We start from the raw sequence: 27,141 nt of genomic DNA, 5'->3' as shown, positions 1-27,141 counted from the left end.
CTACAGCTGTTCACAGCCCTGAGCAGTTTCTCATCAGCTCAGCCTTTTCCCAGACACCTGCGTGTTTCCTACCTGCACCACAGCCCTCCCGGGGTATCTTGACGCCAGCCGGGGTGTGGGACTTCACGGGGGCAGCTGGGACCGGGGCGGGTTATGCCCACCCCCTGACACATCCCTGCCTGCCTGCCTGCTGTTCTCTGTTCCTCTTGGTGGTCAGGCGAGCTGCTCTCAGAAGCATTCATTACTGTGACAAAGGGCAAAGGGCGCTGCCCTGTCTCAGAGCTGGCGCTGACAGGGCTGCAGGAAGTCCCCCAGGTCCCCAACGGCCCCAGACACGCCTGCAGCCTCAAGTCTGCCATTGCCTCCCCACGGAATAGTTAATGAGATAATTATTTTTTTCTTGAAAAGTAACATTCTTGCAGTGGTCCTGGGGGTTTCCCTATAGATTATAATCTACCTTTCCAGTTGCGTTCAAAGGGAAAAGGGGAATAACACAGCTCTATGTTCGCCCTTCCCCGACCCTTAGGGATTCGCATCTGTTTTCTGATATGTGTATTTAACGAAGTGGAAACTGGTGTAAATGGATTCCTGCTCTAGGCAATTAACATGTGCTTGAATAATAATAACAAAAACTTGTGTCAAAAGGAAATTTATGAAACCCAGAGTTCTCTAACTGAATAAACACGTTGGTCTTTGAACGACTTGGCTGTCGTAACACAGCGCCACCATCCGATCCGCGTGGAATGTTCCTCCTGCTTCCCAGACTCCAGGAAGACATGTCAAGCTGCATCTCTTTATCCCGAAACGGCGAGGAGGGTGGAGGGGGGTTTAGGGATAGTTAACTTGTAGGTAAAGTGTACTGTAGAATGTTGAGCTTCCAGTAAACTCAATTACAGAATTACTCGAAGGCCCTCCACTGCCTTCGGACTCAGGCTCCCTTGACAGGACTCTGGGGCCGTGTCTTCTCCAGCCACGTGAGCTTGGGGTGTTTTGCAGCATCCGGGGCCTCCTACGTAATGTGGGGCAGTGATGCTATGTACTGGGATTGCAGCTTTGGGACCAATGAGATGGTAATGCCTGGGAATCTCTTAGTCTCACATAGTAATAATTCAATAAATCTTAGCGATTGTAATTCACAGAAACTGTTTAAAATCAACATGTATGGATTGCAGCATGCTTATAAGTGTTCAGATGAGCTCATTGGTACAGGGCGCCCGACACACTGATTGTTTATTTAATTTTTATTTTATATCGGAGTATAGTTGATTTACAATGTTGTGTTAGTTTCAGGTGTACAGCAAAGTGATTCAGTTATACATATACATGTATCTATTATTTTTCAGATTCTTTTCTCATATAGGTTATTACAGAATATTGAGTAGAGTTCCCTGTGCTCTACAGTAGATCCTCGTTGATTACCTATTTTATATTTAGTAGTGTGTATGTGTTAATCCCAAACTCTTAATTTATTCCCCCTGCCCCACCTTTCCCCTTTGGTAATCCTAAGTCTGTTCTCTATGTCTGTGAGTCTGTCCCTGTTTCACAGATGAGTTCATTTGTGTCATATTTTAGATTCCACATGTAAGTGCTATCACTTATGATATTTGTCTTTCTCTGTCTGACCTCACTTAGTATGGTGATCTCTGGGTCCCTCCATGTTGCTGCAGATGGCATGATTTCCTTCTTCTTTATGGCCCAGTAGATTCACTGTATATACGTACCACATCCTCTTTATCCGTTCATCTGTCAGTGGGCATCTAGGTTGCTTCCACGTCCCGGCTATTGTAAACAGTGCTGCAGTGAACATTGGGGTGCATGTCTCTTTCTGAATTAGGTTTTTCTCAGGGTATATGCTCAGGAGCAACACCCTGATTTCCGAATCCTACATAAGCCTTTCTTCCCATTACAGAGGAAGATCTGCTGTACTCTTGGAGTTCTGGGAAATATGAAAAGATGTCCATACTTGATTTTTTTCAGGCTGTCCTGGTGCCAAAAAGAACGAGTTTCTGACGAGTGTGCTGGACGCGCTGTCCACAGACATGGTCCACGCCGTCTCCGACCCCTCCTCCCCGGGCAGGTGCGTGCGCTCAACTGCAGAGCAGGAGGCTGGAGGGCAGAGCCCAGACACTGGCATCTGAGGCCTGATCCACTTAGCAGACACAGCAGGGCCTGCAGGAAAGAAGTCCCCTCCCCAAACCTGAGGTCACTTCCTTTGTCTGGAGGACATTTGTTTAGCAGGTTCTCTTGTAATGCGATCAACCCAGGGAGGATGTTGCCATCAGGGACAAGGCCCAGACCTTGGGATTTTCCCAGGTTCCATCAGGCAGGGGTGGGGGTGGGGCGGGGGGAGGGGAGGGGATGGGAGGACCCTGGTCCAGAGGGCTTCCTGCTTTGGAATCACATTTTAGAGCTATTGACTGGATTTTAAATACTTTGAATTAAAATGTTCAAATTAAAATTCTCAAAATAGGATTTCTTTACAGTAAAATATATATGACATAAAATTTACCATCACAACCATTTTCAAGGCTGCAATTCAGTGTCATTAATTACATTAACAAAATGTTCAAAATCTGACTTCTAAAACTCTGGAAACTTGCTCTGTGTACCTGGTGGAAATTCTGCAGTTCTGGGGCTGAGGCTTTGAGCTTTGCTTCCGGAGAGACTGTTAATTCCCTGAAGCCGTTCGTCTCTGTGGGTGACGTCCCTAGGAGGGTCGTTTGCAGTGTTTAATGGATATAGTGTTTCAAGTGCTGGATCTCCCCTGTTAAGTAGTAATAATTAATCTCTCTATTTTAAAGCACATTTTCTGATTGGGAATCTCGCTGTCTTTATTTCCTTAGAGCACTGGCCTTCTTCCCTGCCTGCCCCAAACCTTGCTTATGTCACCTATTCTAGATGATCTAAAGCTTCCTGGTCTTCTTCAGCTCAAAGCCCGCCTCTCTCTGTCTCTGTTTAAGAGTAAGACTGCAGAAGAAAAAAAGGCAGTGCTAGTGAATCCAGTAGTAAATTAAACGATGAAGCAAAAAAAATATATAATCACCCAATTTTCAAATTGACCTCTTATATTCTTGGAAAGATAGATCTTCTCTGTAAAACTAAAACTGAAAGCAGTAAATGAATTTCCATCCTAGAAATTCATTTCTGAAAATTTGGGAAATAACTAATAGCATCAGAAAGCCCTAATACCTGGGAACTTTTGGTGTCTGACTCACTCTTTACGCCCATGGAAACGCAGAGACCAACAGCCAGACAAGGAAGGAAGGACCAGGGACTAGGTGAGCACCTGCTGCACCTTCCACCTGGTGAGAAGGCCCAGTGTAACACCTGGGATGGCTCCAAGATCAGCCTCAAAGCCAGGCCTTCCAAAAGAGTTTTTTACTTATATCTTAAAGCATCAACCTTTTGTTTTTTTTAATCCAGGGAAAGATGTCTGGTTACCACTTTAAGATGTATGTTGTTTTGCACCTTTTAGTTTATCCGTGGCATAAACAACCTGCCCGTGAGTCACAATTAAAGGAGCAGAGATCCTCTGGGTCCCAGGTTGAGTAGGTGTGCGATGTGTGGGCCGATGGGCCATCCCCACGGGGCTTTGTCCGCGTGACTTGCCAACGCCCAGCGCGTGATTGGCCTGCACAAGTTCACTGTGCCATTTGCCATTTTGAAACCAACTTGAAAGTTTTTTGCCAAATTTCTATTTCTAAGTTATTTTTAAAAATCATTATATCAAATGGCAAAGCCACGCAGCCTTAGGCCCTCCTTCCAGGAAAGTCAGAGCACGGGGGCCCTCGCTGGAGGGACCAGGGCCGGGTGGGGAGGCAGCCAGGCTGCCGGGGGCCCCTGACCACCCGTGTGTCTTCCAGGCTCTCGGAACCTGACCCCAGCCACACGCTGGAGGAGAGAGTGGTCCACTGGTATTTCAAACTGCTGGATAAAAACTCCAGTGGGGACATCGGCAAAAAGGAAATCAAGCCCTTCAAGAGATTCCTTCGGAAGAAGTCCAAACCCAAAAAATGCGTGAAGAAGTTTGTTGAATACTGTGATGTGAATAACGACAAGTCCATTTCCCTGCAAGAGTTGATGGGCTGCCTGGGCGTGACCAGAGAAGAAGGTGAAACTAACACGAGGAAACGGCACAGTAAGAGCCTTTCTCATTCTTTTGCTCCCACGTGTGTCCACTCTCGACGGCGTCTGTTGAGTCTTACGATGTAGAGACTGTCCTTGCAGTCTGAGGGTGGAGGGAAGTCTGATGTGTCACATGACTGTAGGTCACCGTCCGTGGAAGCACTCACAGACCGTCGTAAGCGGTCAAGGGGAAGCCGGGTGGGAAAGGTGGGAGCTGAGTGGTGTCTGGAGACAAGTCTCACTGTTCCGTCCGGGGGGCGCGGGGTAGGGGGTGCCCTTCTCCAGGGGCGCCTTCTGATGCTGAACAGCAAACTGGGCACCCTTGGGAGTAACTCGGGAACTCCACGCATGAGCCCGACCAAACATTCAGCCCGGTTTATTAGCAGTTCAGTAATTCCTGTTTCCAAACCAGTTATTTCAATGGTTGAAACAGTGTTTCAGCTGCGTTACCAGATGTGTGTATCTCTTCCTTGAACCCAAACGCTGTCAGCAGCCCAGGGGCCGTGTGCGGACTTGATGGTTTGCAGAGACCTCTCCCATCTCTGCTAATTTATGATTCTGTTATTCTGTTACCAAACTTGCAGCATATTTGAAACATGAAGCAAGTTTGAGAGTAGGTTCCGGAGCATCGGTAGATGGTGGTCTTTACACGTCCTCGTAGTTGCAGCTCCGCTGGGACGCGGAAGTCCTGGCCGCTGACCCCGACTGTGGGCTTCGGGAAAGGACTGCATCTGTGTTATCAGTTATCAGTTTCTGTGTCCCGAGCACTCGTCATGATAGTCGTTCCGCATGATTCAGCCGAACTTGGTTCCAGGCTAGATCCCTGTAATTGTGAAAGGACTCTTGCTAATTTTCCTGTGAGAAGTTACTCCTGGAAGAGTTGAGTTTTATCTTGAAGACCTCTGTATGGGGTCTCGGAAGCTAAGTGCACTCCATGTTGCCTCGAACATGTCCAGACTGCAAACAGCGGTAAAAATACGCGGCCGCCCACTTTGCTGACCTTGTGGGGTGAGGATGACGTTTCCTGGCAGGATGTGGGTCCTTGCTGCTCTCTGATGGGGGTCAGACTCAGAAGACTCTCGTCGTGGAAACATTGTGTGCAGCATTCGCCACGCTGCTGTGTGTCTGCAGGCGGGGTGTGGGGGGCCGAGCTGGCGGGTCAGGGGGTGACCAGCCCCCATCACCATCCTGCCTCACGGTCCCCGTGGCTCCTTCTTTTCTCCCAGCCAGGCCGGGGATGGGGGTGAGGCTGCCCTCATTCTCACTTGCAGATGAGAAACCCAAGAGCGTCGTGTGGCTTCCAAGCCCTACAGCCACCCGAGGCGTGCGGCGGGTCCACCCTGAACAGCGGCCCAAGCGCACGGGTCCGCCTGCAGGAAACCGGCACCTGCTGGGCTGCAGCTTCTGTCGGGGTTTCCTCAACCCCGCGCAGCCCTGCCCTGCAGCCCCCGGGGGGGCCTTGGACGTTTCCAGTCCAGGCAGTCGCCCCCGCCCTTGCTCTCCTTTGTTGGGGCTTAGGGTCGCTGTCTGCCGCTGTCTGACACTGCCTGTGATTCTTGGACCTGGACAGACGTTCTCACTCACCCTATGCTTTTTTTTTCGATTTTGGTCCCCATAGGGTCCCAAGAGACAAGTGACCTATTGCAGTTTTAGGACATCCTGGCAGCCCGGCGTCTCTGAGGCCCAGGGGATCACCATGGGAGCCAGCGAGGAGCCGGTGGCCGGCTAGCTGGAGGCTGGGGGACTGTAGCTCCCCCGGCCCTGGGGCTCTGATGATTGCTGGGGAGGGGGATGAACGCTGACCCAGTGACTCGTTTCAGCTGTTGCCAGGTTGGCTTGGGGCCGCGGTGGCCCTTCCTCCGTTCCAGAACCCAGCCTTGAACTTGTGGAAGAGTCCAGTTTTGTGGTTTCAATGAGCAAATTAAGTGCAGGCTCAACAGTGTGTAGAATCTGCTCTTTTCATCTTTAATCATCACCCCTTTCTGAAGGGCCCAGGCCAGTCCATTGTTTGCAAGGATCCCCCTCTTGGTGAGCACCCAGACCCCTGAGCCTCGTCCGCGTGCCTGAGGGACGTCCCTCGCCAGGGGCACGGTCCTTTCTGCGTGTTTACTAAATACAAAGGAAGTCAGCAAATGGAGATGCTGGGCAGGGAGAGCGGGCGGGGTTGGGGTGGGGGGTGGGGGTGGAGGCCCAGTGCGTGGCGGCTTTGCCAGGAGCATAATTGGCCTCAGAGCAGCGGCGAGTGTGAGGCATTTTGAGATGGAACGGGATCCCTCCAGTAGTTTCAAGTTGAATTCTGAGCAGTGGGGAAATCACTCTCCTGGATGCCACCGCCTGACCCAGCCCTCTGTTCTACAGAGAAGGCCGCGCTCTCCACCCGCCCCCACTCTTCGTGGCTCAGTCCACAGCGTGGATGGGTGGGTCATTTCCAGAAGCGTTAACCACGAGTGGGTGTGTTGTTTAAACACCAGCACTTGGTGTGAATTGGTACCACGTAGCCTGTGTTGAGCCCACGGGTTCCGGGGCGTCAGGAACCACTGCGCTCGTGGGTGAGTCCTGAGTTTCTGCAGAAGGTACAGATCGTGCTGAGAAGGGAGTGCAAATCCCAGCCCTCGGTCAGGTACAGGACTTCTGACTTTGTGGCTAATGAAGCGCTCAGTTCTCTTAGTCATGCATTCGCTCAACACAAACGTCGAGGATCTGCCGTGAATCACGGGGCGGAGGTGGGAGCTGAGTCTCAGAAGCTCCGCAGTTTGTAGGGAAGATAGAAGAGCCCTAGAACGGCCCGCGCGTAAGGCGTGGGTGTGAGTAGGCTGCTGCCCGGGCCCTGAGGAGGCAGCTCCCAGCTCGAGGACTCGGGAAAGCGTCACTGGGCCAAAAGGATGGACGGGACGGCCCAGCCCCTGTGCCAAGCACTGGGACACTGGTGCCTCCCCTGGAGCATCTCCAATGCAAAGCCTCAACACTGCCCAGTCAGAGCCCGAGGCATGAGGGGTAACTGCGTGACACCCGAGGACAGCCTCGTCGGAGAGCCCAGGGACCGTGAGAAGGGGCTCCTGGTCAGGCGTCTGCCAGCCAAGGGTGCCTTCGCGGGAGAAACGGGATCGGAAGCCGGTCTTCCTGGAAACTCTGAAGGTCGGTCGGTCTTGCTCTGCTCTGGGGACACCATGACAGCTCTCACCCCGCACGCTGAGGCCTCAGGAAGCTGATGTGAATCCAGCACCTTCAGGGTCACGATCCTGGACACCTACCCTGTTGTAAACAAAACTGTCTCAAAACCCCAGCTCCCTGTCAGCACCAGCGTTGGACCTCTGAGTTGGCTCCAGGGCCTTAGCCGATCACATGCCCGGTTGTTTTTTAATCTGGTTAGATAATGGAAAACTTGAGGTGTGGCCAGTCCAACAGATCAGGAGCCAGTGCTGTGGAGAAGATGGTGCCCACGGAGGAAGTGCACTCCCCCGGCCCCAGCTGCTCTCGGGCTGCAGGATGCTGCCCTCTGCCCCTGGGTGGGGGGCGGAGCGGGGGCGCCTCCACACCTCTCCTCGGGGCCGGGGCTGCGTTCTCACAGAGGACAGAACGCACGAGGGGAACAGAGAACAGGTTTGCGGGCAGAGCGGATGCGCAGAAGGGGTGCAGGCCACGTCCTCTTGCCGAGAGGGGTCTAGGGTCTCCGCACAGCCCTACAAGGGGACACAGAGAGGGTGGGTGTGTAACCCTGCTATCAGGGGAGCGAATAACAGCATAACACCTTGATGTCATCATCATTTAGTAGAAATGTTTACATGACTGCAGAACCTTGGGTTATCAGTCATCTTCTTTACGTGCCTCTGACTAAACCGACGTGTCTGGATTTTATTGTCTCGCTAGTAACCAGGAAGATAGCGCGTGTGACCCCCTCTCTTCCCCCACAGAAGCTGACTTTGGTAAAAGTGGCAATTTGGTCAGAAATGAGCATTGGGAATTTAGGTACATTATTAGCTGATCTTGCAACCCTTTTCTTTTAATCTTGCAGAATTTCTCTAAGAGTTTTTCAACTCTTACCTTTTTTCAACTTTATTATCATTTATTTTTTACTACCCTGTGTAATTTGAAATAGTGAAAAGTCAGAAAAACCTAAGTATTCAGGAAGGGGTTAGTTGGGACAGTCTAAATATCCAATTGGCTGCCAGTTTCTTTTGTTTTCTTTATTTTTGCTCACTAGTTAACAATACATTTTTTATTCTAAAAAATATGAGAAATTAAATAAAGAACATAAATAACACATGACCTTTTATTCTGAGACAAAATCAGACCAGATCTATAGCTTTCCAGAAAATATTTCTATGCACATACACATACGTGTTTATGTACTATGATTTTCACTACAAAATGGTGTCATAATGTACATACTTCATTAATCACACTTGTTTTAAGCAAGTACACAAGATTTTGCATTTAAAGTTTTGCAACTAAGACATGTTATTGGGAGCTTGGTCTCAATTTTCACCATTACAAAAAATGCAAAAATGAAAAAAACCCTGAAAACTATTGAGAACTGATAGAGCCTAGAAAAAAAAAATTTCTGAAGAATTCAGAAAAAAAGTTCACAAAAGATGATACCATGCCCTCATGATTCTCCAAAATGACCATTGTGCAGAAAATCAGCAATTAGGAAATAGTCACTTTTGACCAAATTATCTTTTTCAGCCAGACTGCCATGCCAGCTACATTCTCTCAGACATATTGCCTTACAGCCAAATTGCCGTTTGCCGTGTCACCTGGAAGCAATCACTATCATTCGATACCGAGGAAGCCACCCTTCCCGCCATGCACACACACCCATCGCTGAGCTCTGTGCTAGGAGCTGGGAAATACATACTCATTTTCTCACCGAAAAGTATTTTTATTGATGTGGCATGGCTTCGTATTTATTTTGATGATGTACATTCTGTTTCATTCAAATTACTTAACAGTTTATTATTTTTCTGCCCTTCACGTATTTTAAATGGAACTTTTCCCTACTCCTTCTTGAGTGGAATATTCCATCCAGTGTCATTAATGAAATTTATACTCTTTTCATCTACATAGCAAAGTTCTAAACACCAAAAAACGTTAACTTTTCTTGCTGTAACCTAACTTTAATGTGTAGCTACCTCCAGTGACCAGTAGTCTGATGTTTGCCATAAAAGAAACCAAGAAAAATCTGGGAATTGTTGCTAGTGCAATTGGTTTAGATTAGATTCAAAGTATCAGTTTAAAATTCTTTAAATGTGAACCAATGGCGCAAAAGCCTGCTTTCTCTGTAAAGTAGTCATTTCAGGCAAGGCAAAGCGGAGAGCGGCAACAGAAATTATCCCGATCCCTGGATCATTCAAACTACAATGGAAAGAGATAGTCCATTTAGCCACCATTTATTTAATATTTTTGCAATTTACTTACTACGTTTGTGTTTCAAATTTTCTTGCTCTATTTCTGTTTGCTTGAATATAGCAAGAGAAGAAGTTTGAACACAGAATAATGTTGCTCTTTATTTTTTTAACTGAATGGATAGACGTCAACAATTAAGGCATTGGGATGAGGGATGCTGCCCTCCGTCTACTGATTCATTCGAAAGATATTTACAGGTGCTCCCTGCTCTAAACATTGGCAAAACCACAGTAAATAAAACAGACAAGAGTTCACATCTTTCTAGAGCTTACATTTTAGTGTGGATGCAAGAAATGAGATAAATAAGAAAAATCCACTGTGTGGTGGGTGATGCTAGCTCAGGTGGTGTGGGGGGAGGGGAGGGGCAGGGCTGAATTTCAGGTGGAGATTTGGGGTGGGAAAGTGCCTCCACAGGTGGCGTCCCAGGTCCCAGTCTTTAAGGAGGCACAGACGGAACCAAGCAGGATTTGGGGACAGTTATTTTGATCCAAACAAGTTCAATGATTCTCGTGATTTAACCATAAAACCAAAAGATTTCAAAGACCCGGTGCTGGTTCCTAGACTTCCAGCTGCCTGGGTCCTCTCTCCCTGGGAGAGTTTGAAAACTCGGGGAAGGAGGTCTCCACGGCTAGTGGACACGCCTTTGGAGTCTTCGGTAAAATGGAACCGTCTTCTAAAGTTGGGCCAGAGCATTTGTATTGCTGGGAACTGTTTACATCGTGACTTTTATGATCCACTATTTATAATCTATGCTCAGCGTATGTGCAGATGCGTATTTTCTCATGTAAACAAGTCTGCCAGTGGACGACGCTTTCCTACAGTGATGTGGGTTTCTTCCTGAAACATTCTATTTACCTTTTACTAAATAAAGAATATTTGGTTTTTAATCTTTCTTTTTCTTTCCCTGTTAGCCCCTAGAGGTAATGCTGAAAGCACTTCTAATAGACAGGTGAGTATGTCTACATTGTAGCCTTAATCATTTACTGTTTTAATTATAGGCAATAAAAGTTGAGGTTCTGTCAATTTGTAAAGTGAAGTTCCTTCCAAGAAAAGAAGCAACTTATCGTGTCTACACCCCTGTGAGGCCCCAAATAGCCATGCAAAATTCTGTCAGAAATTACCAACTTGCTGAAACATCAACATTTTGCCCTAATTATTATTTTCTTGCTACTTGAAATTTCAATTATTTTATTATTTTTAGAAAAATTTCTGAGTCCCCTTATTTTTGGAAATATTTACTTTTGAATAGTTCTGCAGGCTGTGGATTTGTAATGTATTCCTTACGCTTGGTTAAGGAGATTGCAGGAACGGGGAGTCTTCTTTTTTCATCTAGGGATCCGAGTGAGACAACTGGCAGCTCCAGAGGGATTTTTCACTTCCTGCCGTGTGTGCTCATAAACATACTTCTATGCTTCTGAATCTGTATTTCTGCCTGTGCAATTAAAGGAGATAATTGTGGTGTCTCTCCGCAGCATCCCAGGCCACAAGCTCTCCAAAGTCTAGCATATTTTCCAGAAGATGAACACGAGCGATTCATTTCTCCCTCTCTCAAAGCCAGGGCTACATCCTCCTTTTTTTTTTTTTTTTTTTTTTTTTTGCCGTATGCGGGCCTCTCACTGTTGTGGCCTCTCCCGTTGCGAAGCACAGGCTCCGGACGCGCAGGCTCAGCGGCCATGGCTCACGGGCCCAGCCGCTCCGCGGCATGTGGGATCTTCCTGGACCGGGGCACGAACCCGTGTCCCCTGCATCGGCAGGTGAACTCCCAACCACTGTGCCACCAGGGAAGCCCTACATTCTCCTTTCTTAAGACTACTTGTCAATTTGTTATGTATTTTGTCTTCACCTGCTTGATTCCAGGTCTCTGGTCCCTAAGGCAGGCCCCCGTATTGGTGGTGGGCTTGAAGTGGAGACCTTCCACGCGCACCTTGGATGCAATTTAAAGCCATTTCATTAGGAAAGATGTGTGATACGGTCGGTCTTCTTTGTTTAGCAAGTGTTTATGGTTTCAGCTTTTAAAATCCCACTGCAAATCACTTGTGCTCTAGAACAGGGCTGGTCTGAAAGCAATGACCTGGGCTGAGCTCCGAAGACTTCCAAACGGTTGTTTTCCTAAGATAACGCCAATGACGGCCACATGGGTGCTGCCTCAGCCTGAAATAAACTCTGTTCCAAACACAAGACTCACTCAGCTTTTTCCCAGAAAAGGAATCCAGAGCGGTTTCCCCAGCTCTTTTGATGGTGTTTATCACTGCAATCTGTGATCCTGGGATGATGTCCTGCAGTGGCCGGCACATGATAAAGTGATTGAAGACCATACAGATTTCTTTGAAGAATCAGAGTCCCAACCACCAAAATCTTTCACTATATGAATAACCAAACCCAAGAACTATGAAATGAAGGGCAGCAAGTAGGATGCATGAAGCTTAGATTTAATCGAAAAGTGAGCTGTCTTTCTTGGTATCTTCTCCAGGTTCCATCACGGCTCAGCAGTGATCAGAGCAGTGCTATCAGCGACTGCTGACGTAGCTTAAAACGTTAGTGCCACCCCTCCCCTAGCAAGTCTGACCAGCTTTCGTTGCTGGTAAAATACATTGATGGCTTATCTTTATCCTCAGCTAATTAAAACAAAACTTCTTATTCACTTAATGCAGGAGATATAGTCCCTCTTCTCGTCCCCTGTTCATATGTTTATCTGGGGAATAAAAGCCAACACAGAAGCCTCCTGAACGTTCAAGTGTAATTATTTTAAATAGACCAACTTGTACTGGTCGGAATGGGTCTACGTGGAGAAATAAACCTGGAAGATTGTACTTTGCTTCTCCTTCTCATTCTATATTATTTTTAATTGGCACAGTGCAGAATTCCAGTGATTTAGTAGACAAAACTTTTCAAGTTATATTTCTTAGAGAGGTCAAATAGTGAATGGAAAGGATGAAAAGAAAACTGTTAAAAAAAACACATGCCTTTATCAAATTTGAAGCATAAATTAGTATTAAAAGTATTTTTATATGATCAATCCATGGTGATTGGAGATTCTGCACAATGTTTAATATATTGAACACACTTACAATCCTTGAAATAAATGCTTTCTCAACGGACATATTTTTCCTGATATTTCTGATCATTGAGTGGGAGGAAAGTGCTAGAAGTTGAGAAGTGTCCACAATGTTTTTATTATTTTTTAAAATTCTTACACCCCAAATAAAGCACTCTTCCTTTCACATCTATTTAAAAATATTGCTTTTTTTCCCTTGTTGTTACCAGCTGGGTTTATTTTATTCCTAAAAGGCAAGTCTTCGTCTTCAGAGATGAGTGATGCAAATGTCTAAATACATCTCTTTTCTGTCTTTTTTTCAGCCAAGGAAGCAAGGATAAACGACTGACACATCCACGGCGGGTCCTAGACACGTGGCCGACTCCCTCACCAAAAAGCAATTAAAAAACCCCAAACAAACATAGTATATTGCACTTTGTACTTTAACTGTAAATTCACTTTGTAGAAATGAGATATTTAAACAGATGGCTTTAATCTGTGAAAATGGAAAGGCTGGCTTCGGAAAAGTAATCACATACAATGTATGTGTCCTTCTTTGACCTTCAAAATCTGTAGTTGGTGGAGATGTATTTTGAGTGGATTTAAGCTTAGTTTCTTTCTCCTACGCATGTTAACCTGGCAGCAGCCTTGGCCTAAGGCGCTCTGGCTCCAGGCCCGTATCTCCTCACCAGGGCCGTTACTAACAGCCTCGCCAGGTTGGCGTCGTTGGAAATCGACTGCCCTGGCAGCATCGCTGAGTCCATGTTGGAAGCTTCATGGCGCCGTGGAAGTTTGTAATCAACGGCTGTCTCCGTCATGCAGTTAACGAGCGCACGGGTCTTCTTGTTTCTTGGGATCTCGTGTTAGCTTGTTGGTTTTCCCTCCAGAGTTCTCGCTCACGCAATGAGTTACCCAACCACTGAAGCCCTCTTTACAGGTAGTGCCCTGGTAGAAAAGAACGTTTTGCAAGCCCTTTTGGATGTGCCTGCTTTTTCCATTGCAAGCTTCTGTTTGAGTTCTGCCTTGGGCTCAGAGCATTCATGCAGCAAATGCTAGAGAATTCTTTCTGCCTTTCTGAGGCAGCGTGAAGGGGTCCATCGTTCAGAAAAGTAAATTTCGTCATGACCTGACCAAGCCGGCTAAACACGTGTGTCAGCCTGCTTTTTCTCTTACACCTGGCCCCTACCCATCCGACCGTGGCCCACCCAGGGGCCCCCCGGAAGGTAAAACTGTCCCCTGAACAAATTATGAAGAGTCCCCTTAAAGAAGGCACAGCCAGGCGAAGCAGTGCCTGGGTCTTGACCTCGGCAGCCGGAGACAAAGGCTTGTGGGTCCCCCACCTTCCCTTCTTTCCTGGAGGCCTCAAGGGCTCAAGGGTTTGCCGATGGGAAATTCATCCAAATGGGACTTGAGAGGGGCGCGTGAGGAGCTGAATGCCCCCCTGTGAGCATCAGGGCGGGCCCTCGGGGCAGCCGGCTCCCCGTCTCAGAGCTGGACCCCGGCTTCCGCAAAGGTGCCCGTGGGCTCCATGAAGCATTTAGGGGACAGGCCCGGAGCTGGGGTGACACGCTGTGACGCTGTCTCGGCTCTAGCTTTTGGTTTGGGAAAAAAATCTTCGCGGCCCCAGACCCCCCAACACATGTCAAACGATCTTGAATTTGCATGAAGACGTTTCAAGAGGCGTCTCATTTAAACCGTGCGAAAGTCAAAACGGAAACTTTGGAAACACAAACCCAGCTCCAGTGTGTATCACCATTGTGTAAGAAACAGTTAGGATCCTAAATTTATTGGATGCTCTTTTATATTTCTGAACTTTGAATTTAATCCTTTTTCTTAGATTAAAATAAAATATGCTATCAAAACCGTACTTGGCCTCTGGCTTCATTCTGAGGGTGTTTACCATTGGGAAGCAAGGCAGGGGCCCTGGGCTGGAGTGAAAGGAACCCTGGTTCTGCCCCTCTGGCCATGGGACTTGGGACAAGTTACTTAGCCTTTGGGGGCTTCAGTCTTCTGCTCTATCAACAGGGACGACAGTGGCATGCACCCCTGGGTGAAGGTTACGTGTATCCATGTGTGTAAAGGGTGAGGGCCTGGCACAGAGGGTGCAAGCGTTTGCCCTCGTGATGGGAGCAGCCGTCTACTCACTAGGTACCAAAGGCTGGGAGGACTTCCCGTCCTGCCGGAAGCTGTGTGGACCAAGGAAGAGACAGAAAAGGTTCTTATTGTGGTTGAAGCTGATGCGGTTCACAAGTCGCACCGCCAGAGACCCCGTCAGGCCACGTCTTGGTCCCCAGCCCCAGTCTCCAGACCCAGTGTCCGCCCTTGGTTAGACTCTCATTATATCTCCCCTGAACCATTGCAGCAGCTGCTGCTTCTCTCAGTTTTGTTGAGCTGTAATTGACATACGCCACTGTGTCAGGGTAAGGTGCACGGCATGACGCTTTGACTTCCACATACTGTGAAACGGTTGTCACAATAAGTTTAGATAACAGCCAGCACTTCACATAGATACAAAAAAAAAGTCGTTTTTTTTCCCTGGTGATAGGAACTTTTAGGATCTACTTTCTTAGTAGTTTTCAAATACACCAAACAGCAGCATTAACTATGGTCGGTCATGGTGTGGTCACAGCAGCAGCTTCTTAGCTGGTCTCGTTTCCTCCAGGACTCTCTATTCCTTCCTGGTAAATCTCCCTGTGCCCCACACTATTTTTTTCTCTACTCAGAAAAGTGTGATCTTTGTAAAACCTTAGCATTTCAATTGTGCAGTCAAGATGTTGCTGGAAAGGAATTAAGAGAGAGCGCTCCCGACGGGGCGGAGGTTGGACTGCTTCTGGAGCAGACGGGAGAGGGCACGGAGCCCGTGGAGGCAGCGGCCGGCGCGCCGGGGCCGGAGCAGGTGGCTCTTACGGCGAAGTGTTAAGATTTCAAAGCCGAAACAGAAATTGTTTCCCTTACGTTCCTGGTGTAGCTGTTTTCAGGGATAGTTGCCTCCCCACAAACCTCCCCTTGCCTCCTTCTCATGTTTAAAAATGCTCTCCTGCATCCTTGTCAGAAATCTCCAAGTGGGAGATTACTTAGAAGTGCACCGACCAACTCGTAAATCGTGCCCGTGAACGTCACACCCAGAACTTTTTTAAGTTGTCGAGATGAAAGGTGTCAATTTTTGTAATCAACGTGCAGAAATGACCGACATAGTCATAAACTGCCAAGTGGACACCGAATCATGTAAACAACAGAGCTACTGCAGAGAGAGTAAGAATGTAGACAGCGCTCAGCTCAGCGGTCTGTGGTGATGGTGATGGTGGTAGTTGAAATGGCGGTAATCATGACGATGACAATGATGACGATGCTGATGATGGTGGTGGTGGTGATGGGGATGATGATGGTGATGATGATGATGGTCGTGATGATGGTGATGACGGTGATGGTGGTGATGATGGTGATGACGGTGATGATGGTGATGATGGTGATAATGATGGTGATGGTGGTGATGGTGATGATGGTGGTGGTGGTGATGGTGATGATGATGGTGATGATGGTCGTGATGGTGATGGTGATGGTTGTGGTGATGATGAGTGTGAAGATGGTGATGATTGTGATGATGGTGATTGTGATGATGGTGATGATGGTGATAATGATGGTGATGGTGGTGATGGTGGTGATGATGGTGATTGTGATGATGGTGATGATGGTGATGGTGATAATGATGGTGATGGTGGTGATGATGGTGATGATAATGATGGTGATGGTGATGGTGGTGATGGTGGTGGTGGTGATGATGGTGATGATGGTGATTGTGATGATGGTGATGATGGTGATGGTGATAATGATGGTGATGGTGGTGATGATGGTGATGATAATGATGGTGATGGTGATGGTGAGTGGTGGTGGTGATGGTGGTGATGGTGATGATGGTGATAATGATGGTGATGGTGATGATGGTGATGGTGATGGTGGTGGTGGTGATGGTGAGTGGTGGTGATGATGGTGATAATGATGGTGATGGTGATGATGGTGGTGGTGATGGTGAGTGGTGGTGGTGATGGTGGTGATGATTTTCTCCCTAATACCATATACTACTACATGGGCCAAACTTTGTAAAGATTTTTGACTCATTAGATACTTAGACACTTTTGATATTTCTTCATTCTAAAGAGCTTCATTCTTCATTTACTATAAAGCGGTGAACAAGCCGCCCCAAAGCTCCATTGCCTAAAACCACCCTGTTTATTCTTGTCACCCTGTGTGTGTTGGCTGGGTTGTCTGGGCTTGGCTGGGCGTGTCCCCATGCCTCACACCTGGCCCTGGACGAGCGGGCCTTTGGGGCGTATCTCTGTCGTCGTGGCTAAAGCACAGGGTGAGGCGCCCAACTGCATGAGCGCATTTCAAGCTTCAGCTTGGAACCTGTCTGCTCACGTCTGTGGACCATCACGGGGCTCCGAGCAGGTCGTGGGCAGGGAGGCACACACCGCCCACCCGGAGGCCCTGGTAACTCGTGGACGTAGACGCTATTGAGTGTTGGAGATCGTGCCCACCTGCAGTCAAGCACATCCTGAACCTGGGGCAGCAGAGCTCCACGCGTGGTGGTGCAGATGGAAGGAAGGGGTGCACATCGGCACGCCGTCTCGGACGGAGAGGAAGCAGGGGTCATGCGGGGAAGCGGAGGGAACTGGGCCGCCCACCCATAGAAAGAGGTTTCCAGCCCTCCCTCTCAGGGCTGTGCAACCAGCATAGGTCAGGCACGCAGCCCGCTGTATAGACAGGCACTCCACAGTGGCATTGTGGAGTCACATGTGTGTCAGAACAGCTCTGTATCACATGGTTCTGAATCTTCCTCTTCAAAGAGTCAAAGGACGGGAAAGCTTGAATCCCAAACCCTGAAGCCTGCAGCTCAGGATGAAGCCTGCCGGCCTTTCCGTAAAGGAGGAGACGCTACACATGGCAGGGATGGAAGTTTATTCAGACTCCTCTATCCTGGGGAATTGACTTCAGTTATGAGAAATAGAAATTAGGAAGCCACGTCACAGTGGCAAAAGAGCCATTTTTCTCACTCAGGAAGCAGACAGACAGGAATCAGTCAGCTCAGGGTGGAGGCAGCCAGCATCCCGGGCCTTGGCCTCCCAGGCCCCTTGGGTTTGTTCTGCCGTCTTTAGAGCGAGGCCTTGTCCCGGGCACTGGCTGGAGGGGCAAGTGTCTTCATCAGGGACCGGACGTGGTGGAGGGCCTCGGGCCAAGACAAGAGGCCAGCGGCATGTGGCACATGTCATGTTTCATTTGTCCTGAGCCGCATTTAGCAGGTGTTTGCTGAATTTCCTTGGCCACCGACACCTCTTCTTTGCATCTCCAGCTTCAGAGCTTTAACTGTACACTTGCTGCCCAGGACAGGGTGAGACAGAGGGCTGGCCGCCCAAGAAGCAGGAGGGGGCATTGCCATGAGACACGCCCACTCTCTGCCACTTAACAGTGCATTCAGGACACGTGGCGTTTACTCCGTCTTCTACATTTTATGTGAAATAAATGTCTTCTTTCTGCCTAGTTTCCCTGGGCATCTGAACGCTTGCTCTTTTCTGATAAAGCTGGCCGGTTAACTCAATCCACGTGTGTTTCATAGCGGAAAGGTTTCATACACCTTGTTATTAATATTTTACCTTTAGAACAAACATTTGGTTTCTTTCAGTTAAAGCTGAAATTATGCTCAGTCAATAGATGGCTTCTTTGTTAATAAAAGATGGATTTTCATACTCCTGACCAGCCTGCCTACGTGTTGCCTTTCCAGTCTTCTATGGCTGCTGTAGTTCAGAGGAGAGGTGCCTTTTTATCGCTTCCTAAGATCTTGTAAGTGTGCCTGGGGGAACCACTTTGAATGTTTCAGTTTAAATTTACATATTCATGATGCTCTGAGAATCAGAACAGAGAAGCTAAGTTTTATTACTCAGACTATGTCAAACTCTTTGCTTTTTCATCCAAGAAAATGGTCTTTCTAATTTGGTAAGCAATTTTATTAACTGAGCCCTGTTATAATAAAATAAACATATTTCTAGAAGTAAGATAAAGTAAATAATTTAAATGTGTTTTGAAATAAGTTTAGGATGTTGGTTTGGTTGGTGGTCCTAAGAGGTTTCTGCAGACAACTTCTAGACTTTCTGACACTGACTCTATACTCTCTGAACCTTAAATTCAAGTCCTCCCCTGGCTTGGGAGAGAGGAATAAAATAAACGCAGAACCTATCAATTCTGATGTTCAAACCTGTAACGAAAGGCTGCTCTTTCTGGTGGTTGCGCAGCACTTACCATTTCCCAGTTTGCAACAAACCAGAAACACTGCACCCTGGTCATAGAATCCTCCCTAAATGTGCACTTGTATGTTGTCAGGTCCCTGAAGCAGAGCCTCTGACTCAGACATTTCTATTCCCCACAGCACGTGGTAATCACATGAAAGGCTCAATAACTACTTTTTGGATGGATGAAAATGGTCCCATTATGCCATGAACATTTAAAATAATAAATAGATTTTATAGTAAGATTCTGTCTTCCATTTTATCCCTTTCTGTCTAGCTTTAGTTACTGTTACTTTTTACTTTTCCTAATATATTTGCCTGGAAGATACGAGTATCCAAAGAAATCTTGAGAAATGAGTTATATCCTTTCATTCGTTACTTCTATCAAGACAGAGAAAGGAAAGAGAAAGGAAAATAATAGCAGAAGGTAGTTGGCAACTTTGGTGGTGAAGCTTTTCGGAGATCGGCGGACCCCCAGCACAGCGAGAAGTGCTTGTCGCTGTAACTCCAGCTTCCGTAACTCAGACCAGCCATCTCTGTCACAGGTTCCGCAGGTTGTGGCATAAAGGCTGATCTCGGAGACGGTTCTCCACGTTGGTCAGTCAGTTTGACTACTTTGTCACCCAAATGTGAACAATTTCACTCTTTCCCCCATACCCGAAACATTCATTCCAAAGCGTGCTGTTTTTGTACTGGGAGAGCTGAGTTGTAATTCACTGTAGCTCCCTCAGGGCTGTCGAGAATTCCTTTACCTGCAAATTTTGAGATGAATACATCCGTCTGTTATTTCTCCCTTTAAGTTTGAAAATCCATGTGCCAACTGAAGAATATAGTTCTAGATACCACAGATCATGTTTGTAACAACATCAGTTACGTCATTAAATCAGGTCACGATGCCCACTGTTTTGAAAACCTCAGATTCAGCAAAGAATTGTCTGTAGGTCGCAGTTCACATCAAATCAAGACCTGCTTCATGATTAAATGAATATTCTCTTCTCAGTATGTTTGTTTCCGTTATCTTCACTTATCTTCTCTTAGTTAACAGCAGGTCGCAGTTCACATCAAATCAAGACCTGCTTCATGATTAAATGAATATTTTCTTCTCAGTAAGTTTGTTTCCGTTATCTTCACTTACCTTCTCTTAGTTAACAGCAATTGTTTTCTTTTGATTTTTCTGTTTTTCATATTCTTCCTGAGGCACAAAATGCTATTTAATACATTTGCAGTGGGCTCGCTATTTTTCATGTTATTTAGTATTTCATGCCTGAAAAACATGTACAACAACTTATCTTTTTGTTAAATGCTAAACATACAGATTTTCCAGAGTTTCCCCTTTGCAGAGTGAGGCTTGGAGGCTGTATTCCATCTTGTTGATGAAACGCACGTTGACTATTAAAAAGAAAATCGTTCACGTAAATAAAACTTGGAAAGGAGACCTTCCACCAATCCCAGCTGGTTACCTCTAGGGTGCTGAAACGCCCCATAGATGGCTATCCTAGGGCAGCGGGCCCAAAGGGCCCTTATTTGATTATAAATTAGATGCGTTTTAAATCAATTAAAATGTGTTCGGTTTGGACACTTTCTCTTCTGAGACAGATCCACACATGCTGAGAGCGAGGTGGATCCCAGTCATACGGCCTCCGGATCCCAGGGCTGCTCCCAGGGCTCCTGTGAGCGCCCCAGGACTGGGTGTGCCCCAGCCTCTGCCTTTCTCTCATCAGTCGTAACATTTTCTTCTTTGAAGCATTTCTAGTATCGCGAGATGGCACGGAAGGCTCTGTTCATGTGTGTCAAGGGCTACTGAGTGAATACTGCCCTTCTCTAAAAGAAGGCCGTGGAAGTCTGACCCCTTCCTGCAGGCGGACCGCTGGCCTGGGAGGGGGCTGTTTAACCTGCATTTGCTCTAGTAGTTTGTGATCTTGGGCAGAATTTCTAGCCTCTCTGAATTTCCGTGTCCTCCCTGGAGAAGGAGAACATTAATGTCTGTCCCACGGTGTTACAGACGACCCTCTCCCATGGAAGGCCAGTGTTGTTCTCCACGACATGTCCACAGCCTTCCACTCAACCCCCTTAGCAAGGAAGCCCTGAGGATTCTACCATCTGGTCCCCCCTCCGCATCCCCCAGTGGACAGCCTCTTCCTGGTCACCCCGTGCCTTCCTTGACCGTTTTAGCCTCGGGCCCACCGTCTTCCCTGCAGCCAGTTCCCTCCACGCCTGGGTTCTCGTTGGGTATTTTCTGCCACGAACGTCTCTGCTCGTCCTCTTCCATAGACCTGCTGTGCCTACAGACGGCTTGCTTCCACATCCCTAAATCCACGTGCCCACTCCCACAGCTTCTGCTCCTTCCAAATCGAGGGAACCCTTCCAATCCCATGTGAAGATCCTGCCCAGCCTGTCCGGACTCATTCGGCGTGTCCCCATTTGGACCTTAGCTTTCCTCTCTGCTCAGGGCAGAGTCTCTGGCTTGTCCTTAGAACTGCCCCTTTGCAAATGTCCTCACCCTTTGCAGCATCCTCTGTGAACCAGCCAGGCAGAGCCCCAGTGCCGAGCAAACCCAGATGTGCTGTACCTGCGCCCTGATACCCAGGCGGCGAGGCATGGCCGGGGAAGAGTCAGAAAATCACTCCGCGTAGCATCGTCCTCTGATGACACTGGACTGTTCCGACTCAACTCTGCGTCGCATCTCCTCCAGGATGATTTTACACCTTTTTCTGGGTCCACCTTCCCCGCTCCTTCCCCGCCCCCCAGCGCTTCCTGTGCGCCTCGGGCAGGGCACTTCCTCCCTTCAAGGCTGTGGCTGGGAGACTTCCTGTCCTCCATCGCTCAGATCTCCGGGTTGATGTCCTTCTCCCCGCTCTGTGGGGTGGGCTGGCCCCCTCCTCCCCCGGTGGGTGGCGCCCTCGCCTGCTCGGGGGCCGTCCCTCCCTCCACACCTGTCACCTGGCTTCCTCCTCTCATGGTGGGCCCTCTTCTCATTCTGCTCTCAGGTCTCCCAGCTGAAAAAAGCCTCTCTTGATCCTCTCCTGGGCAAGTCCTTGTGAACAGACCTCTCGACTCAGAGGCGGGGCTGCTGTCAGTCACGCTCCGGCAGGACAGGGGGACGGGCTGAGGAGGGCGGTGTGTCTGGCGAGTCTCTCTGGCCTGAGGCCCCAGCTGGTGGCCGGAGTGCTTTCTGCCCTCCCAGCCCCCATGGGTGTCCCTTTCTCTCTCCCTGGGCCTCCATGGCAGAATCAGAATGGAACCCAGGAAACACCATTTTCTCAGTGTCGGCTGTGTTTGTGTGGCCCGGGACTGGCCTGCCTTTTTCTGTGAGCTTCATTTCCTCCAGCCCTGAGCACAGTCCAAACCTCCTGAGGCCAGGCCTGAGAAACAAGCCCTCACACACTCTGCCAGCAGGTCCCGTGGCTTCGATTCCAAACCCAAACACTCCATGCAGAGACTCCCATCCTGGGTGAAGCCACTCCGGTCCAGCTGTCACACCGACTCTGGGCGGGGACTTCCCTGTGGCCACTTCTCCTGCCATTGACATCGTCCCCCCGGAGTCACCTCGGTCCTTCAGAGGCATCAGGTGTTGTGAACGGCCATCTCCTCCAGGAGCAGACATTTTTAACCCCTTGATCCAGTGACCCTCCCATTTCCAGCATCGTGGGCCCTGGAGGTGCACCCTCTTCCGGACGGGGCGTACATGTGCCAACTCATTTGTTTATTCCTTTTGTCCTCTTCCGACGCCCGTCCAGAAGTCCAGGAGGGCAGAGCTTCCCCCCGTCTCGCTCATGAGTTTCCAGCTCCAGACGCAGAGGCTGGCATGTGGTGGGCACTGGGTGAATGTTTTGGGGTGTCTGGGACCTGTTCACTTGCTTGGCTGGTTGAGTGGGTGAGCATAGTGCCTGTGCAGCCCAAACATTACTGTGAAAAATCGTCCTTATCACACAACACTATTTCCTTGTCCACTCGGTTCTCTTATCCTGAGATGAGCATCTCTGTCCTTACAAAGAAAATCCATACCCGCCCCCATCGCCCCACAACTTACGCACAGGGGTCTCTATTTCTGCAGCTGTCTGGGGCAGTCTGATCACCTACACCCCGGTTTTAGCCCTTGACTGTTCCTCTTCTCCTCTCTGGCCTGTTCTTTTTCGTGCATCCTTGTATTATCATAGATGATATGGGAAAATACAAAACAAATAGAAAATACATATCTGGTTCTGTGCTGTTACTACTCACAACACTTCTGACACCAAGCATGTGCTGTTTTACCAACACTAACAAAGGCTTCAGTACTCTGGACCCGCCTGGGTGTCCTACAGTTCAGTTCAGGTCTGACACTACCTGCAGTTAGCTGAGACCTCCCGATACTCTCACACTGGGGGTTAGGGCTTCAACATAGGAAACTGGGGGGGTGGGGTGGGCACGAACATTCAATCCATGACAGATTCTCTAAATGGACTGTTTGTATGTCAACTCACCAAGCAATGAGAGACGTAAGTAAACTTGTGGGGGGGCAGGTGAAACCCTTGGGTGAAATGTTGCAGAAGAAGCAGATATAAACTGAAGCAGGCAGGTGAGCGGGGTTTGCACAGAGTGACAATGATGGATGAGAGGGCCAGTGGGGAATCCTGGAGGGGGAGCAGACAGGAGAAGGATGGACGGCAAACTACGCGAGGTCGAGTGTGTGACCAGAACCGGCGCCTGCATTGAACCCCGCCCACTGCCTGTCACACAGCCCTAAGGATTCAAGACCCTCCTCAACTAACCTACCTTGACTCTTGCCCTCCACAGGGACAAACCATTTACATTGAAGGCCAGCTCCCAGCTCCCATGATGTACACGTGCAGGATAGGTAAAGTTCAATATGAAAAGCTAAAGGAGACACCAACGTATATTTGCAAAAAGTCAACAGCAGATTCCAGCAGGATGAGGGGATCTGAACCACAGCAGATGTGAATTTCTCTTTGTAAGTTTTATATACTAAGGGTTTAAGCAAAACCTAATTCCATAATATATTTTTAAATTCCATTTCCTATAACAATAGATCTTTTGAATGTTTGGCTGATAGAGTAATTTTATTTATTTGTTTTGTAAACCTATTGATGATGATGGAAATAGCCAAGTGTTTATTTAACTTTTTTTGGTGGTTCCCAGAAGTCTTTGGTCTGTCGTAGTTAAAAAAAATAATTATTTCTTAAAAGCAGAAGTTCCTGCATAACTCATTTTTGTCGAAGACATCCCATTAGAGGTCCTTTCTACTGGAGCCTTGTTGGAATTGAACGGCCGTATTACCAACACCCTACCGTGCTTGAGATGCCCGATACCTGAGAGTCTTGGGAACTGCAAGAGCAAGATGTTACCTGTGTTGATAATTTTTCCCTAATCTTCTTTCCTCTGCCCATTCGAATCCCTGCCTTCCTTCAGAGTCAACACCAAAGCTCAGACACTGAAGCCTGAGAGGCTCCGTCCTTTTCTGGAATCACACTGTTCTGAGTCTGAGCTTCAGTTTCTGCATCTGGAAACTGAGCCAAGATCAGGGGGGTTCTGGGTGATTCAGTGGGATGTGATATATATACAGCATTTAGTGAAACAACAGGCACCGACTAACTACTCCATTAAAAACGGCTACTGTGAATTACACCTGCAGCTGGCTCACCATTTTTCACTCTTAGATTATACATTGTCCAAATGCTCACAATAAACTTGCAGTGCAAAGCCTTTGAGGCCTCAGGGGACCAATGAACTCAGGGACTGTGGCGTCCACAAACTCACACAGGGAGGGCTTACCCGGAGCTGGGGATGTGCCCTGCTAATCAGGACTCAGCTGCCCCAGGCCACTACCTCCAATGTGGTCACCTGAACTGCAGGGCCATTCCCAGGAGACCAGACGGGGTTCGACCAACTCGGGAAAAGGTGGAGCAGCGTCCACCCCCCCGGCAGTGCAAATGGCCTGTGGTCCTGGGAAAATCTTAGTTTCCCAAATAGAAAATAAACCAAGGAAGGAAGAAGGAAGGAGCGGGCTCAGACTGCAGAGGAAGAGAGGAGGGGACGGCCCAGAAGAAGCGAGAGATGCAAGAAGCCTTCGGACGCCGTGGAATCGAGCAGTAGGGGAAACCGAGGCAGAAACAGGTGAGAGATGCCGGCCGAGCATCTGCTCTCCTGCAGGGTCTCACCTCTGGGTGCGCGAGTCTCTCTTGCCTCCCCTGGTTTCCCGGCTTCCCACAGGTGCAGAGGCCGTGTTCTCCTTGGAAATCTCCTAGGACCCTGCTTGTTCAAGCGGACCCCAGAGTGGCGTCTTTTTCTGGAGACCCCGGCCTGGGCCCTCCTGGGAGGGGAGGCACTGTCTCCTTTCTTTCCTTGGCCTGGACCTGTCTCGGTTTTTCTGTCTCGCTCACCCTGAGGCCCCTAGGCCCTGCCCGCGTCCGCTGTAGACAAGGCCACACCGCAGCCAGCACCGCGTGCAGGACAACAGTCCCGTGAGTCCTGGCCCGAGCTGAGTACGAGGGCGGGAGGTGGCCTGCCCACCATCCCGTCCCCCCTCGCGCCCAGGTGCCTGTCCTGTCACTGCAACAGGACAATTCAGGATGACAGAGGTCTGTGTTTGCATCAGAAAACCGTTCTGCAGGAAAGGACTCACTGCTCAGCCACGACCGCCACGGCCTTCTTGCTCAGTTTCCTTCACACACATCTGACCCCAACTGTTGCCCCTGCAGTTCCTAGTCTCTCATTCGTCTTTCAACCATTGTGAATTATTCATATTTCCTAGCAAAACACAAAAGCATTTCCTAATGAAACTCCGGTTCCCTCCCTCTGTGTATTATTTCATTTCAGCTGAGGAACATGGGTGTTTCTTGTGTCATCACTGTGCCGGGCTGGGAAGCCACATCAGAGGTCAGCTGGCAGAATTCTGGGCACAGAAGCAAAGACAGGCACGACTTTTCCCAGCTGAGTGTGGCCCGGTTTCCAAGGAGACGATCAGAGAGGCACGTATCTCTGGTCAATCCAGGAGCCGTGTGTCCCTGGGGACGTGCGTGTCCGGGTCCCCTCTATGCCTGGGTCCTGTGCCCGGGGGCACGGCCCTCTGGGTCCCTGCACCTCCGAGGCCACGCGAGGCCAGAAGCCCTCAGCCGTCCCAGGACCCGCAAGGCCCTCAGGATCTGCGAGGCCCCCAGCATCCCGCGTGGATGGTGCCCCCCATCCTGAGCTGACTCGAGCGACGCCGTCTGTCTCTGGTTAAACGGGGCGACCCATCAAGGGTATCAGCTCATCGCAGATTCGTAACGGTCTTCCCTCCTCTCCGCTCTGGAGATAATAATCGGTCTCGGGCTCTGACTTTCTCGTGGTCCCGGGAGGCTTCCCCAGATACAATTCATGTAATTCCATTGTGACTCAGAAATACCCCAACGAAAACAGCCCGTTGAATGCAAGCCTGAAGGCCAGGGTGAGTCATCCCAAGGCACACTCACTCTTGTGGGTTATTTCAAACGCTAAGAGCATTCTGGGATCACAAGAGAAAATGGTTACAAGACAATGAGTTCCATATTTCACTGCCCTGGAATCCTTTAAAACATGCAAATGTGAAATGAGGGCCCATTGACAGCTGTGACTGTTTTAAACGGAACTTTGCCTTGGGTTAGCATCAATCGTATACGTAAAACACGCAGCATACGGCTCAAATTATCACATGAGCGTTAATGTATATTTTTCTTAGGTCTATTTTCATGTTCAAATGCTCTCATGCCCTGCTATAGATCCAGAGGTGAAATAATAATAATGGCCTCTCTGTTGCCTTGACATTTTATTGAAACATTTACGTGGAAGGCATGACAAGTCTTGCAAAAAGCTTGGAGCCAGACACGTTAGCTAGGCTGACGGCAAACAAAGCTAAAAGGTTTCACTTTTTAACTGGTTTCTCGTACAGACTCCACACGCTTGGGATACGGAATTCCCATCAGATGGCAAGAGTCGAGGTGGCGATCCGTTTCTTTTAAAGAGATGAAAGGAATTGGTGATGGAAAGGGCCTATTAGGTAATTTTGCCCTTTCGTCTGTTGTTGTGCTGTTTACCCATAAAGACTGTCTGGACCTGTCATGTACCTGAGCCAGGCTTAGGATGTATGAGGTTAAATGCTATGTACGGTTACGTAGAGCTAAATTACGTATTCAATCAGAAAACTGTGCTCAGAAATGAAGTGATGGAATAACTTTCGAAGGTCTTCATGAGTGTAGGAAGGTTGGCACTCCTCTATATTTCTACACTTTTGTGTCATGTTCTTCCACATTTCAAAGCAGGGAGTTGCCGTGGACACCGGGC

At 48.5% G+C, this 27,141-nt stretch overlaps 1 protein-coding gene and 1 long non-coding RNA gene across 3 annotated transcripts in view; one reads left to right on the top strand and one right to left on the bottom strand.

The window, feature by feature from the left end:
• Positions 1–14,432, top strand: part of SMOC2 (SPARC related modular calcium binding 2) — a 155,357-nt gene extending 140,925 nt beyond the window's left edge. For both annotated transcript variants that reach the window (XM_067701518.1, XM_067701519.1), the window contains exons 10-13: positions 1,978–2,077; positions 3,864–4,138; positions 10,443–10,480; positions 12,889–14,432. In XM_067701518.1, coding sequence (XP_067557619.1) covers positions 1,978–2,077; positions 3,864–4,138; positions 10,443–10,480; positions 12,889–12,906 — 431 coding nt within the window. In that variant the 3' untranslated portion in view covers positions 12,907–14,432. The remainder of the gene's footprint in view (positions 1–1,977; positions 2,078–3,863; positions 4,139–10,442; positions 10,481–12,888) is intronic.
• Positions 1,224–27,141, bottom strand: LOC137204331 (uncharacterized). Its single transcript, XR_010933536.1, has 2 exons — positions 25,002–27,141; positions 1,224–7,805 (listed from the first exon to the last, which is right to left on the bottom strand). It is a non-coding gene; the product is annotated as an uncharacterized lncRNA (long non-coding RNA).

This window comes from Pseudorca crassidens, chromosome 13 (assembly GCF_039906515.1).
Source record: "Pseudorca crassidens isolate mPseCra1 chromosome 13, mPseCra1.hap1, whole genome shotgun sequence".
In the NCBI taxonomy this organism is placed as follows: Eukaryota; Metazoa; Chordata; class Mammalia; order Artiodactyla; family Delphinidae; genus Pseudorca; species Pseudorca crassidens.
The sequence above is the reverse complement of the archived record's forward strand: the minus strand, read 5'-3'. Positions and strand labels throughout refer to the sequence as shown.